The 15,746-nt window shown below is 40.8% G+C and overlaps 1 protein-coding gene across 1 annotated transcript in view; it reads right to left on the bottom strand.

Annotated features, from left to right (window-relative positions):
- MSH2 (mutS homolog 2) overlaps window positions 1–15,746 on the bottom strand; it is a 57,627-nt gene that overhangs the window by 37,921 nt on the left and 3,960 nt on the right. The window contains exons 3-6 of the mRNA XM_064164366.1: window positions 14,943–15,221; window positions 14,486–14,632; window positions 13,326–13,475; window positions 10,892–11,025 (exon numbers count right to left, since the gene is read on the bottom strand). Of these exons, the coding sequence (XP_064020436.1) occupies window positions 10,892–11,025; window positions 13,326–13,475; window positions 14,486–14,632; window positions 14,943–15,221 (710 nt within the window). The remainder of the gene's footprint in view (window positions 1–10,891; window positions 11,026–13,325; window positions 13,476–14,485; window positions 14,633–14,942; window positions 15,222–15,746) is intronic.

Genomic DNA, 15,746 nt, shown 5'->3' with positions numbered 1-15,746 from the left:
CACACCTATCTCCTCACAGAGTCAAGAGCTGCAAGCTGTGTTGCAGAGCGACAGAGAGGGATCTTCAGAAGCATTTCTACAGGCAGGGAATGACCAGAGCTTGTCAATGGAACCCATGTTTCTCTCCAGATAGGACAAACAGTCACTCAGAGGCGCACCAGCATCTCCCATTGATGATTCACTTTGCAGCTGGGACTACTCCATGCTCTGATGGCAGATCATCTCTGTTCTACAAGACTTGGTTGCTGAAAATATTAAAACATCAAAAGCAAAAAGTATATATGACAAAGAGACTTGTATACACCTCTGCATCCAGCTGTCACCTACATAATCATTCCAGTCACAGTTTAAAGCCAAACACAAGCGTCTTCTATTTCCCATTCCACAGTTTTGGGTATATTACTTGCAGAAACAGCCAGCTATCCAAGTTACAGAAAGAGAAAATACATCTTCCCTTGTGTTTCTTTAAAATTGCTTAATTTGGGTTTTAATTGTTACTGAGAACTGCAATTCAGACTAGAGTTATATGTAACAACACTATTTACATGTGATTCACTACTCCTCCTCATTCTCAGGCAAGAAGTAACAAAATTATTACCCTTAATGAACTAACTCCACAGAAAAGGAGCTGAGATAAAAATGGGCTATTTTCACCTTATAGCAATCTGCTACTTCACAGAATAAACAGCTTCCAGTTTTCAAACACGCATGCTTATAGAAGGAAAAGGAAACAAAACTGTCCAAGTGCAAAGACAGATTTTCAATGTGTTTTTTTACACAGCAAATGCTCTCCCACCTCAAATCCAGCACAAAATCGTTGACTCAGCCTTTTGTTGAGTCAATATATTGTTCAGTCTCTTACCCTCAAGGAAGTGTACAGGCAAAAATGCTAAGAGAATACTTCACAAAACGAGATTCTCAAGTCATCTCCCAAACACTGTGCCAGTGACGTTGTTTTGTCTTCCCAAGGTTACAAAGACCATCTTTTCATTTATTTCCATGCCTACACTATTTTGCACAGCATTTCCATAGTCTTATTTTCTGTGGGAGTGGTAACTTCACAGTCAATGTGTCAGAAAAGCAGCGAGTTTATTAGCAATGGCAGTGACCAGCTCCACTTCACAGATTTAGCTTTGCCAGTTTGAGGATAGGCAGATATCCAACCTGCTCTCTTGCAGTAGTTTGTGCAATCCAACACACAATATAAATTAATTAGCATAAGATAAAAAAAAAAAGTCAAGATACCACAAGAGAGCACACAGCAGCCAGATTATTAAAACTGAAGAACAGGTCTGGCTTGATCTGTATTTAAGATGTTAATCTCATGTTTATGACGACAGCAGGTCATGGACCAGCTGCAGAGAGCAAAAGGATTAAATTTAGATTACAACTTTTCTCACTTTTTCATGCATTCATCATCCACAAACAAACCAAACCAAATTATTCTGTAGCTATGAGACCAAAGAAAGGGAGCAGCAGAAGTTGAAGGCCAGCAAGAGGAACTAAGATTGACTCTTTCGGCAACTGCCTTGCATCACCGGACTAGACGCTATACAATACTACACCCTTGATTCTACCACGCATCAAAAGATAACCAAGCAGCTGCATGAATACCAGTGCCACTGCCAATAACAAGAGAACTGGTGATAATCCAGAGTCAAGGATGCAGCCTTTATTTAAAGCTGTTACCATGTCAGCTAACTATGAATCAACTCAGTGTCACAGGTTGATGCATAACAGCTAACAGTCTAAACCAAACAAGATCCTTTCACATTGAATTTAGACCACTGAAGACCAGAGAAATGCTGCATACAGAGCAGCTAGTGCGAGCAAGGCTCAAGGACATGAAAGCAAAATTATCCTAATTTCAATAAAGGCAAGAACAACCAGTTTCACAGTTGTTTGGAGACTGCCATTACATCAACATAGACATTTATGCCTTTGGAAAACAAATGCCCATCTTTTAAGAATTACTAATAAGCCTCCACTTCTTGTACACAACAAAGAACAATAAAAACAGCAGAGCAAGAACTCATGAGGAACTCTGCAGTCACAGGCAAGTTCATAAACTCCATACAGTGAAACTGCCCCACCCAAAACCTTCAGAGAAACCACTGATGGGAAGCAGCTAAGGCTGCTTCTCTGCATAATGCCTTACACTGCAGTGCCAGTCTTCCTTTTTTAATTAAACAAGGCATTTTGGGATGCAGTGATAAAACAGTACCACTGCCTGGTCTCTAAAGACTAGACACAGCTGAGGAAAGCTCTATTCATTCTTATTTTTTATTTTTCTTTTTTTTGGTGGTTTATTTCTCAGAAGTTTCCACCTTCTTAATTAAAATTAAGAGGTTAAGTTTACAAGGCTTGCTCCAGTAACACTAATACTCTTTTAATTTGCTAACCCTGCAACATGCATCTCTTATGAGCATACTAAACAACTTCTATTTTGTTTTTCTGGCAAATATTTTTTCATCTGCATTCACTCTGTACAGAAGAGAGACTCAAAATTGTAGGTAAACAAAACATTGAAGATTTCAGAAGCCTTATACATGATAAATGAAATTAAATTATGAGTCCAGACAAAATTGCCTTTCCAAGAGTTTCCACTGAAGTTTATTAACATGCCAACTTGCTAATGTTTATCTAAGTTAAAAAGAAACAAGAGAATATTCCCTGGAGATACCATATTCCTGTGCACAATGTTCAAAAGAGTGACCATCAAGGATGCAGCCACAAAAAAAGCTTTGCATAGGTAAATCGTAACAGTTTTCATGTGGTAACATTCTTTAATTGGAAGCTTTATTATCTTATGGTTGTGATTTCAAAAAATGAAAGAAAAAAAAAGAAAAAATTAAGACAAAAAAAAATTTTAAAATAAAGGCTTTTTTTTTAAAAAAAAAAAGGGAAATCCTGAATCAACACAGATTCCAAGCAAAATTTAACTACTGTAGTAATCATCAGCCACCTCCTCTCAGCAGGCAGAGAGCAAAAGAACAGTGTAGCAGCTAGAGATTCCCATTTCCCTAAATAAACAGCATTTTGATTATTTCTTTACAATATGAAAACCAATTTGATTATTTCATCCAAATTTCACTTTAATTTTCATTTCTCTTAAGCCTCAAAATTCAGATGCAAAAGAAACCGACTAAAAGCTTCATCCTTCCTCTGCACCAAGTGAGGACTTAGAATCATAGAATCATAGGTTGGAAGGGTTCATAAAGATTATCCAGTTCCACCCCCTTTGCCAAGGGCAGGGACACCTCCTCCTAGACCAGGCTGCTCAAGGTCCCATCCAACCTGGCCTTGAACACTTCTAGAGTCAGAGTCTCCACCATTTCTCTGGCCAACTCAGACAAATATATACTGCAACTGCAGAACACGATCCAGATACGTTCCTTCTGCTCATCCCCATTCCTGCCTAAGGATCACCTAAGACAATGAACAACCTGAACCAGCAAGTTCCCATCACCTAGTGAGCACTTTGCCTGATCTAACCCCTTCAATGACTGTTTCTACCCACTCCACCTATTCAGCCTTTGGAGTTATGCAAGAATAAAGTGACTGCTCTTGCTTCAAAAGCAATTCTTGGGCATTAGCATAAGGTTTGACCACATCACAGTACACTTAAGTTGCCACCAAAAGGTCTGCAGATCAAGGGACAACTTCTTTCTAAATCTCGGTGTGCAAATGCAGATGAATGCTGAACAGTGGTGTTGCCCCACAAAGAGAGCCCAGAAACAGAGATTACTCTGTCTGCTGCCTCAGATCCCCTTGCAACTTAAGCGTTTGCATCCTTGCTCTCCCAGCACCCACTTGTCAGGATGAAGAGGGTGAGCTGGAAGTATCAACTAGGAGATACTATGACTATCTGCTCCAGTGCTGCACTGGTGAATGCCACCTATAACTTACTGTTTGCAATGCTGACTGCTGATCCTTGACCTTGCTATCCAAATTGGTCTTCTCTCACAATACAAACAGCTTTTAGGCACTTCTCCAGTCCACACCTGAAGGTGCCACAAAAAGTCTTTTTTCAGCTCTTATTTACATCCATTCTCAAACAAACAAAAACAAAGTCTCTTGCAACACAGGAATCTTAGCTTTTCAGTGGGTTTCAGGCATCTAGGATTGTCTTTCTAGAGCTGTGACTTAACTGACACGAACTTGACTAGTAGAACTTTTATGTTTCTACACAGCTCTCACTGTCAACTTCAGTTTTACAAACAAATCCAAATGAAAATACAGATTGCCTAGTAGTTTTCAAAAGAATAAAGGAAGGCAAAGGGAAAAGAAAGGCTTAAAATAGAAGCACTGAAAGCTTCAATCTCCCAGTTATTCTCTAGGAGACTTACAAGATGATGTCCCTGCAGGTGTTAAATGTCAACATGGCACTTCAGGACATGGTTTAATGGTCATGGAGGTTGCCAGGTTCATGGTTGGACTCAATGATGTTAGAGGTATTTGCTAAAGAAAACAATTCTATGATTCTATCATAACTTTAGGAATAACAAAGGTAAGATTTTGGCAACATTTCAAGAGGCTTACTGGGAAGCCACCATCATTGTCCTATCACTGGAATGACAACACCTTTCAAGTGAAATATTTATTGCATCATAATCTGCTTGAGAATAACACATCACACTTCTGTCTTCCACCCAGGTTAGATTCAACCTGTATTTCAGAAGCTTCTTTACAGGCGTTAGGGGCACTCCCAACACTTAAAGTGCATTTTAATTAAGCCTTTTAGACAAACCTCCAAGTTGGTCATATACTACCCTCTCTTACTGCAGATGCAGGCCATCACCTACTAATTTAAATGCCTGAAATGGGTCTGTTGCTGTGGAGGAGTATCGACTTGTACTTGGAGAAGTACTGAAGGTCCTTCTATAGCACCTAACCCCAATGACAGAAGCAATGAAGCCTATCTAAAATATGATGCAGAGAGAACTGCAGGTCAGACAATAATATGAAAGCAATGAAAACCTAAGGCAGAACAATTTTCATCGGGAGAGAAATCAAAGCCTTTAGTTCTAGCCCTAATTTCAGTTGAACGTGAACGAGAAGATAGATCTGTCCTTCCCTCTGATTACCTAACTACAGCATCTGATCATCCTCATGCTGAAGATTTTTATACCCAGTTAGAGGGTCTTTTGGTAAAGCTGGTCTTTGTGCTGTCTTGTGTTTTTCCTCTGCCCTTGCAAGAATCACCTGGCTTTACCTTCTCTATGACTTCCACCCACTGAAACCAGCAGTTTGGTCTGCCTCTTAATCTTCTCCAGCTCACTCAGTCTCTCCTCCTACATGATGTACCACAGCCTACAATCCTGCTCAGTGGCTTTCTGCTGGTCTGGCTCCTGATGATCCATCTACCTGAACTGTGAAGCCCCACAATGGATTCAGCACTCTAGACGCAGTCTAACAGCTATCAGGCAGATACAAACAATCACATTCCCCAGTCTGCTCTTGCTAGTGGAACCCAGTGCATGGTCTCACACTTGCTGACCTTGCAGCGGCGGACTCCCATTCAGCTAACTTGTCTGCCAGCATGTGCAAATCACAGGGTTGGAAAGAATCTCTGGAGATCATCCAGTCCAATCCTCTGCCAAAGCAAAGGCACCTAGGAAAACCACACAGGAATGTGTCCAGGTGGGTTTTGAAAGCTTCCAGAAAAGGACACTCCACAACCTCGCTGGGCAGCCTGCTTCGGTGCTTTGCCACCATCACAGGAAATAAGTTGTTCCTCACGTTGGGGTGAAACTTCCTGTGTTACAGTTCCTGTCTATTACTCCTTGTCCTATCATAGGACACCACTGAATAGAGCCTTGCTCCTTCTTCTTCTAACACTCACCCTTCAGGTACTTGTAAACGTTGATCAGATCCCCTCTCAGCTTTCTCTTCTACAGACTAAAGAGCCCCAGGTTGCTCATCCTTTCCTCATAGGAGATGTGCTATTCCCACAATCATCCTCACAGCACTCACACAGGCTCTCTCCAGTAGCTCCTTGTCCTTGAACTGGGGAGCCCAGAATTGGACACAATACTCCAGAGGAAGCCTCACCAGAGCAGAGTGGGAAGAGAACCTCCCTCGACCTTGATCATGCTTCACTCCAGCAGACGCTGGGGTGGCTCAAGAGAGCAAGAGCCCACAATCAAGTTTCGTCTTGCTGTCTCAAGCCGGCTTCAACTGCTTCTTCATCTTGATACAACAAATGCTCTGCAAATGCTCACTAGAGTACCCCTCTCCAACCCTGACCTGTCAGCTGATGACAGACCTCAGCTGTCCCACCTGTAGCAGAGCTTTGTGCATTCAAGCCATGCCTTTTCAGAAACATAACCCTTTCACCTTCCTTGCCAAGCCTTCATAAAGAACATGGACTACATCTCTCCAGTTCTGCAATCACAGGTCAGCAATGTACAGACTTCTCATTTCACCTGGCCATTTCTCACCCATGCTATGTATTCATCTGAGCACCTGAGCTGAGCTCCCAGTCACGTGGATTAAAAGCTATCCCATCTGCATCACCCTACTCTGTCCCTCCATTTATCTGCTGGAGAGAGCATGTCAGTTAACTTACTGCTAAATGAAGTACCGTAAAGGCACTCAAGCCTGCCTACTCTAGCTAGCAGCATGTTGAGGGCTTTTTGGTTTCTAAACAAGCTGCTACTTTGTCATTCAAGATTAATGCATGGGAAGGTTCTGTAAGCTTGTAAATGTTACCTTGCTAGTCAATTATTGACTTCAAGCTTCTTGATCTATGACTTTCTGACTTTGCTAGAGTTGAAATTGTTTCTACACTGTAGCTCCAACGTAGCACGATATTTAAGAACCTAAAAGAAAAGCTCAAAACAGCCTTGAAATGGAGCAAAAGATAGCTGAGTACAGCTCTGAGGACCCTGCATCTCACAGAATCACTGAACACTAGGAGGTGGAAGGGACCTCCACATATCAAGTCCAACCCCCCTGCCAAAGCAGGATCACTTGGAGTAGACTGCACAGGAAGACAGGCAGGTGGGTTTTGAAAGCCTCCAGAGAAGGCGGCTCCACAATCTCTCTGGGCAGCCTGTTCCATCTCTTCTATAAGGGGACACATGTACTAGACATCAGTCACAGTACACAGAGTAAAATGGTGAGCTGGAATCTTCTACTTCTGCTGGGTAGGAATATCATAGATTCTCAGACTTCCCAGTATCTGAGGAACAAACACTACATCCTGAAGTTGTTTTATTACAGCAAACCAGTTACGCAATTCATGTATTCGCATTTCCTGTCTCTGCAACTACAGCTTAATTTCAGGAACATGCTGACTACAAGGTAAGGAGCAGGAACCTCTTGTACCTGCCTTCTGAACACACCACATGGAAGAAATAGGGCTGTATCTTGTACACCTATGACTGATAATTATTTTCTTAATCACTGAAAACCAGCCAAACATGGGCAGAACCCCAAGTCTTTCAAGACAAACAAGTATCAGGAACCCATGCTTTCTTAGTTCTCATTAGGACCTGTTCCAGTAGATAAACACTATTTTATCTGAAAGTATGTACACTATGTACATAAACTCGTGTTGCTACTGTATCATTGGTTAATATGGACTAGTAACCTAACATTGTGTTCTGCTTCTCCCGAACTATGAACACCACACTGCAGGTTACAAACTACTCAAAGCCGTTGATCCATTTAGCTGCAAAAGATGGCTTGCACCACCTACAGGTCTTAGCAGAGGGCTACAGGGGTTTAACTACCAAAGAAACTTTTGGACATCCAACTCTCAATACTGGAGTAAAAGCTAAATCAAAACATCTCTTGTATAAGCAAAACAACAGGCTCCCTTCAAAACAGTGTCACCTAACATCAAGTTAATTTGGGTATCACAGCCTAGTTTGAAAATCTTCTACTAAATGGGGTCTTTTAACGTGGCACACTTCAAGCTGGAAAACAATCACTAACTCACTTTGAAGACAAAGGAACAACAGTTCATATACTTCCTTTTCAAACAACGTGTATGTTCTAAATTACAGCTTGTGAAGTACATAGAAAGCAACTTGGCAACTGTCAGTGCTGGGTCCAGTCTTGTTCAACATACTCATCAGCGACCTGGATGAAGAGACAGAGTGTACCCTCAGCAAATCTGCTGATGATACAAAACCGGGAGGAGTGGCTGACACCCCAGAAGGCTGTGATTCCATACAGTGAGACCCAGACAGGCTGGAGAGCTGGACAAACACAAACCTGATGAACTTCAACAAGGGTAAGGGTGGAGTCCTGCACCTGGAAAGGAACAACCCCTATGGCTCAGTACAGTTTAAGGGTCGATCTGTGAGACAGTAGCTCCACAGACCGTAGAGTCTTAGTTGACAGTAAGTTACCCATGGGACAGCAATGTGCACTGGTGGCCAAGAAGGCCAACAGGATACTTGGGTGCATTAAGAAGAGTGTGTCCAGCAGGTTGAGGGAGGTTTTTCTCTCCCTCTGCTCAGCCCTAGTTACACCACATCTGAAATGCTGTGTACAGTTCTGGGCTCCCAAATTCAAGAGGGACAGTAAGTCCTGGAGAGAGTTCAGGGGAGAGCTGCAAGGATGATTAAGGGACTGGAGCATCTCTCTCACAAGGAATGGCTGAAAGGGGACTTTATCAATGTCTATGAGTATCTCCAGGGCAAGCTGTCAGGAGGATGGAGCCAGGCTCTCCAGGGATAGGATGAGGAGCAATGAACGTAAATTCAATCACAGGAAATTCCATCTCAACATGAGAAAAGAATTTCTTTACTGTGAGCTTACTGGAGCCCTAGAGCAGGCTGCCCAGAGAGGTTGTGGAGTCTCCTTCTTCAACGACTTTCAAAACCCACCCGTACGTGTTCCTGTGTGACCTGCCCTGAGCGATCCTGCTCTGGCACGGGCATCGATCTCAATGATCGCATCCAACCCCAGGCATTCTGTGATTCTATGAACTGAAGAGCTTTCAAAACATATCTGATTTCATCAGCAACTCTCACAAGAATGAATAACAGCTTCTCTTACTATGCTTGTTCCTTCAGCCTAAAAACAGTCCTACGCATTTGAAAAAGCATTAAGATGGGAGGATGGCACACTAAAAGCTTACAAGTAAAATACATCACTTCCACCCCATAAAATTAAATTCAAAGTAGGACTTGAAAGTATGATGCATCCAGACAGGCTTAGCTGTGCTGCACAGTAAGATGGAGAAGCACGAATAGAGGATTTCAGAGTCAGAAAATATAGAGTGCAGCAAAACCATTTTTAAGTAATTGCAGCCCTGAAGATTGCAGCAATGCAGGAGGTTATCACTGAACTCTTTCGACCTCCTCACACTTGGATACATCAACCTTCACAAGCTTCACTAAAAGCTTTACTCTATTTAACGACTCCATTCTTTAAATACAGGTTTTCCTAAATGCAGTCAACATGAGCCATACTGAATTGTGACAGAGATGCACAGATGCACATCTCTGCAGAAATGCAGAGGTTATTTTAACTCTGCAAAACAGGTCAAGTTACATTTTCTGCCCATAATTTAACCTCAGCTTTATACAGAAAACAGTCTCCCTTCCAAACCTGCAGGACTTCTGATGCACAACATTAAGTAAACAAGCCTAACACAAAAGTAAAAAAATCCAGTGTTTACTTTGTAGAAAACTACAAATGAGAGTAATAATTTTCAAAATCAAAATTAATGTTGGCTCAGATCTTTGGATCCAAAACTGACAGCAGCACATGATCCCCAGGACATCATAAAAAACTCACAATGAAAGCTCTTGGAACACACACAGGGGTAAGCTACAGCATTCAGTAAACCTGGGGACAAGTATTTCAGTGTCACATTAAGTAGGCACTGATCAAGTTACAGGCACCACTCTGAAAGTTATTAGAAGTAGTAGAAACAACTGTTGAATAGAAGCAGAATAACTCTGTCTCCAGAAATCTAGAGAGAAAATTAGTCTTTGCATAACTTCTTTAGGTATCACAGCATGCCCAAGACAACACTTCTCTTTTCTATGTGTGCAGCTATCTGCACTAGTGGCAGACACACCTGCAATGCCTTATCTGAAACATGAGCCTTAGAGAAGGCATCCAGGTTAAATTCAGTTTTCTGGTCTCTTCTGCTTTGTAAGGATACACATTAACACACGTTTTGCAATGCATTAACCTGCTGATCACCTGAGCTGCACTGAGTTCAGGTTTAGATTAGAAGACTTTAGCTACAGGTACAATGAGTCTCAAAAGTCTAACTTTTCTTTGTTACATTTCTAAGAGAAATGTGTCCTTTGCAGTTTTCTCTTCTGACCTACTAAGAATTATCCATGCATTCTCAGCAGAGATTTGCCAGATTCTCTAAGGCTTAGTACCACCTGATACTGCTGTCTACTGGAAGGCAGACAATGTCAAAGAGCAAGGAAGAAAATGACTACTCATATCTGGGTCACAATATCTGGGCAAGACATGATAAAAGTGACCCACTGCAAGCACAGCTAGGGATTTTTTTTCCCATGGAAATAAGAAGAGGTCACTACTGTTTAACTGTTTCTGTGTTTTGTTCAAATTTTCGTGATTATTTTTCAAACTGAGTATCTGCAGTATGAATAATGGTTAGGAACTTACTGTAACACTTACCTTAGCCTGTAGCACCAATAATTTGACCATCTAAAGGTAACCTCCTCTTCAAAATGTTGTAATTGTAATAACAATTTTTTAAAAGCAATGGCTAATCTAACACTAGACTGTCAAATTGCATCTCAGAGGAAGTATTTTCTGCTTTAACTACAGCCTAACTAGCACACAAAAGCTTCCAACCACCATTGTTTTCATTCTCTTTGTTTAAAGAGCCTTCTGTAAAATAGTTACTAACTCATGTAATTCAAGTACAAAATGCTGTTACCTTTCTTCAATTCTATTCTTGTCCATAAGTGGTTGTTTGATCCACTGATTAACAAGTCTTTGTCCTTGAGGGGTTCTGCACTTATTCAGCAAACCAGCTAGAGACTGTGCAGTATTAGCATTTTCCACAGAACTCTGGGAAAAAGAAAAATATTTAAAAAATGAGTTAGTGAATTTTACTGACACCCACTGGATGGCACTTAACTTTACTATCTAAGAACAAATCAGTGTTTCTTCTGTGTTTAACTTGGTAGCCATCAAAAACAGCATAGCTTTAAAGCACTTTTGCTCTGGTCCCTGGAACATGGCAAGCAAGGAATAGGTTTGTCTGTTTTGAAACTAATCCTGAAAGGAACAGGAAAGTTAAAAATATAAGCAGTTATGTCATGTAGTTTGTCCTTTGAATAGTAAAAGCAGAAACATAGCTATATATTTGTTAGTTGGCCCTTTGTAACGTCAAAAAACAGAGTTGCTGTCCACAAAAAAAGAAAAGGAGAAGAGAGAGAGAGGGGGAAAAAAGAGAGGGGGAAATAAAAAGAAGCAAGAAAAAGAGAAAGAAAACAGCAAAAGAAATAGGCCTTGAGCTCAAGGCTTAGAGATCTTTGAGGGGTGTTGGGGTCAGTATGGAAACAAAAGAATGAGGCAACAGGAAAGAACACATCTATCCTAATTCTCTCAAACTTCCTACAGATCATCTTTGGAGTATTACTAACATCTCTAAATTTACTCTGTTCAGACCATAGTTTACTCTCTATAATTTAGGTTTAATCTTAACTAGACTCAGTACATTATTGAGGACATTTTTCTTAGGGTTTTGGATTTTTTGTAGACGCAGGAAGCAAAAAAAATGTTTAACATTACAAAACAAGAAACAAGTTTGCTCCAACTCTTGAATTTAGAATTATCAGCAATTAAAACAGGAGGCAAACTTCAGTCAAGAGCAGGTTTGGATGCTGGCAAACAACTGGGATGCAGAACTAGCATCACTACAACAGGAAATTAGTATCATGAGAAGGTACACAGACATTCAAACCCCAGCAACTCTACGACTGGAAAGAGAAACTTCTGAATCCCAGAAAGTGTCAGAGAGAGCATATATTATATATAAATAACCTACTCCAATATATCCAAGTTGGAATGCTACAGTTCCATATGATCTACTGCATCTGCTGCACCATAAGAACTTCACCTACGTACCTCACACAAAGCAACTCAAATTACAAAATATTTTGCCTTCGCTTTACTATCTGCCTAAAAACCTCTCCACAGGCAGCCTACCACACAGGCAACAACCCAGCTTCCTGCCACATGGCAAACTCCCTTGTTCCAAAAGTCACAAGAGCCCCTGAATACAGACATGATCATGTATACCCTATCACAAAACATACAACTGCAAGGACATACAAAGGGATGTAGCTAAGACAGTGTTGAACTTCCTAGAAAACCTCCATAAATCTTCAGAAGAGACAGAATTTTGTTTCATTCACTAAATAGTGGAAATAAACTTTTATTTCAAAAGAGAAATATTAATCAGGACATCTCTCTGCACAGCTAACCAGCTCAGATGCTGAATATATGCTCTTTTTTGTCTCTCCAGAAACTCCTCTACAGTAATCAGGGATTTATTCCTATAAATATGAAGCTCAGTGGTGCATTAGTTTCTACTAAGAAGGCTTTACTAGCATGAAAACAAGAGAAAAAGCTGGCTTAACACACTACTTCATGTTTTCCCACAACAGAAAAACAGACATGGTGGGAGGGTACATGTGTACAATGTAAAATGGACACTGAGCAGTTAGCATACTGTGGTGCCTTCACAATGAAGTAGTTGTGTTCATTGCCCTTCTTGCTGCAGCCAAACTTCCCTTTCCAGCACCAACAGCAAGGCACATGTCACATTCTTCCTATTCTCTTAATACCATCTAATTGAAGCTTCTATTTTCTTTCTCAAAACCACTCCTCTATCAAGCAACTGTGCTTGGAAGTTCCCTATCAACCACAGAACTACAGAACTCCCACGTTGCAAGTCTATACCTGCAACTGAAAATGTGAATTTTTCTGATTAAAACCAAGGAAAGACAAAGCATTTCCCCCACTGCTAGCCAGATTACTCAGCAGCTACAACCACAAGGTGCTCCCACAGCTCTTCCCATATATGCATTCTAAATGGGCTCTTGTTTGTGGCCACCTTCTTGTTCATCTTCTCTTCTATATTCAAAGCAAGCTAGCAACACAACAAACTGTGATAAAAGTGGCCAACAGTATACAAAGCAAACACTGTACAGGTGTAGCTGAAAACAAAAATAAAATGCAGAAGCTGACATTAATCAAGATTTGGGGAGTTGCAGCTGGAAAGGCTACTTATCAAGCACCTATAAATAAGTAAAAATAACTCTATTACGAAACACTTACCAATTCAAGTGTGCATTTCTTACCTGAAAAAGATTGAGGGCCTGAACAGCTGCATTATCTAGAACCATATACTGGCTAAGATCAAAAGTGGTCAGTTCAAATTGCCCAAAATTGGACTCATCTGACAGCAACTCCAAAAACTTGATAATAGCTGACAAAGACAAAATAGCAACCTGAAATTTAAAAAGAAACAAACAGAACACCACATGCTAGTTAAAAACACTCCTCAGTCAATGACTATTTGATAAATGCACATAGAAAACTACAATAAGGGAAGACTTTGAGCCATGTCAATTCTAGCAGGACTATAAGAGACTCATTCTATTTGGCAAGACTTCATTTCCTCAGGGACATTCCATGACACTGCAACATCTTTCTAGGTAGGTGCAAGAACAACAAAGTGGACATTTGCATAATCTGATAAATAAAATGTGAAGTGCACACCTCATCATCTTTCCAAAGCTGTTATCAGGATGTTTCTGGCTCAGGAACACAAACAAGTTATTGCAGATAAACAAGATATCATGGATCAGTTCAAGACATGGTTTCAGGGTTAGTTTTCAGCCAGAACAAGGATCTAATCTGACTCACCGCATGGCATTATAAACACTAGTGCCAGCTCATAAGAGAGGCAATGGCATGACTGACTTGTTCAGCTGAAACACACTTCAAACCTGTTATGAAATCACACATTAGGGGGAAAATAGCTCTGTACCTTACACCTTCAGTGGTGTTTTAAAACATGTTTCTCTTAAGCAAATTATCTCCTGTTTGCAACTAAGAACAAACACTTTCAGTTCACACGCAGGCACTAACTCATGTTTGAATCAGATGAAATACAAAAACATTATCATAAGCATTACTTTGTTTTCATACTCTTTCTGTCATGCAAAACAAAGTATTGTATTTCAGTCCTTAGGCTAGACTGTGAACAGGAAGCACCTCTTTTGCACAGCCTATTTGCCTACCAGAGTTTACTACTTTAAAGAGAGATGTGAAAGGTTTTGCTCATTTTTAGCAGGACTCCTGGAATCCAACTTTGACACAAACTGAAGCTGAGCAGAAAAACACTAAACACATCAGCAAGAACACAGCTTAATATACCATGGATTTTACAACACACTTTTCCAGAAGGCCCCTTCCAACCCCTATCATTTTGTGACTCTGATTGCACTGTGCTCACCTGCTTTTCCATCTCTGGCAATGCTGCGCTATTTATTTGTTCTTCTTTTTTTGATTTTAACAAGCGATTGAGATCCTGAACAATATCTTTCGTTGTGAAATCTGCCTTCTTCCTGTCCGTAATCAGGATTCCTCCCCTCTGAATGACCTGTTGTGCATAAATACACACTGTTATCAATTATTTTCAATATTCAGAGGAGAGCTGATCATCACATGGAAGCAAATCCCTGATATTACTGCTAGGATGCAGTAAAGAATGACAAGAGAAGATGTTACCCTTAGAACAACTTTGATGATTAAAATGCAAATGAGTCAACAGCCAAATAATCCATTTTGGAGGCACAGGTTAACAAACTGCTCCTTCATTTTTTCATAAATCATGGAGCCTCCCTACTGAGCTCAAATGTAGCTTTTCAGATAAGGCTTTGTCTAACTGTAAGCTACAATGGTCCCCTTACTTGTCGCAGTTTTCCCATCTCTCCAGTAGTCTCTCCTCCTGGTAGCACACACTCCTTAGGTCCTAGTTGAACCAGTAGAGCTTCAAGGTTTGAGAACTGATCATTATCTGGAAACTCACAGACACTCAATTTTCTCAGTGTAGTGTCGACATAGCCCACTCCTACTACTCTTTGTCCATCAGCAGTTGACAGCTTAACCCCTACAACCCCAATGGCCGTTGACATGTCATTGTTGGCAAAGAGAACTTCCTCAAACTGGGCAAGATTTCCTGGAGAACCCTGTTTAAAAAAGAGAAACATACTTTTCTAAAGAGTATACATACACATACCTCCTTTTTCCTTAAGGAGTATAATTGATAAAGATTAAACACTGAATATAAATTAATATAAAGCATACAGCTGTTCTGTTTCTGCAACCAATAAAATCTTCCACCCGAACAAAGTGAACGGCTTCAGGTTTATTTTAGTTCATAATCTGTGGCAAAGACAGTACAAGGTCTACCAGCTCTAGAGCAATACAGGGGTATCTAACAGGCTGCACAACTTACCATCATACCACCAATGTCAGTACCTGAAAATCCTGAAATTACAAACTGAGGGGGCTTATGGTTTAGGCTGGATATTGGGAAGAAATTCTTTACAGTAAAGGTGATGAGACACTAGAACAGGTTGCCCAGGGAGGTTGTGGATGACCCCTCCATGTAGGTGTTTAAGGACGGGTTGGATGAGGCCTTGAGCAGGGAAGGTGTCCTTGCACATGGCAGTGGGGCTGTAACTAGATGACCTTTAAGGTCCTTTCCAACC

Source organism: Pogoniulus pusillus, chromosome 25 (assembly GCF_015220805.1).
Source record: "Pogoniulus pusillus isolate bPogPus1 chromosome 25, bPogPus1.pri, whole genome shotgun sequence".
NCBI lineage: Eukaryota > Metazoa > Chordata > Aves > Piciformes > Lybiidae > Pogoniulus > Pogoniulus pusillus.
The sequence above is the reverse complement of the archived record's forward strand: the minus strand, read 5'-3'. Positions and strand labels throughout refer to the sequence as shown.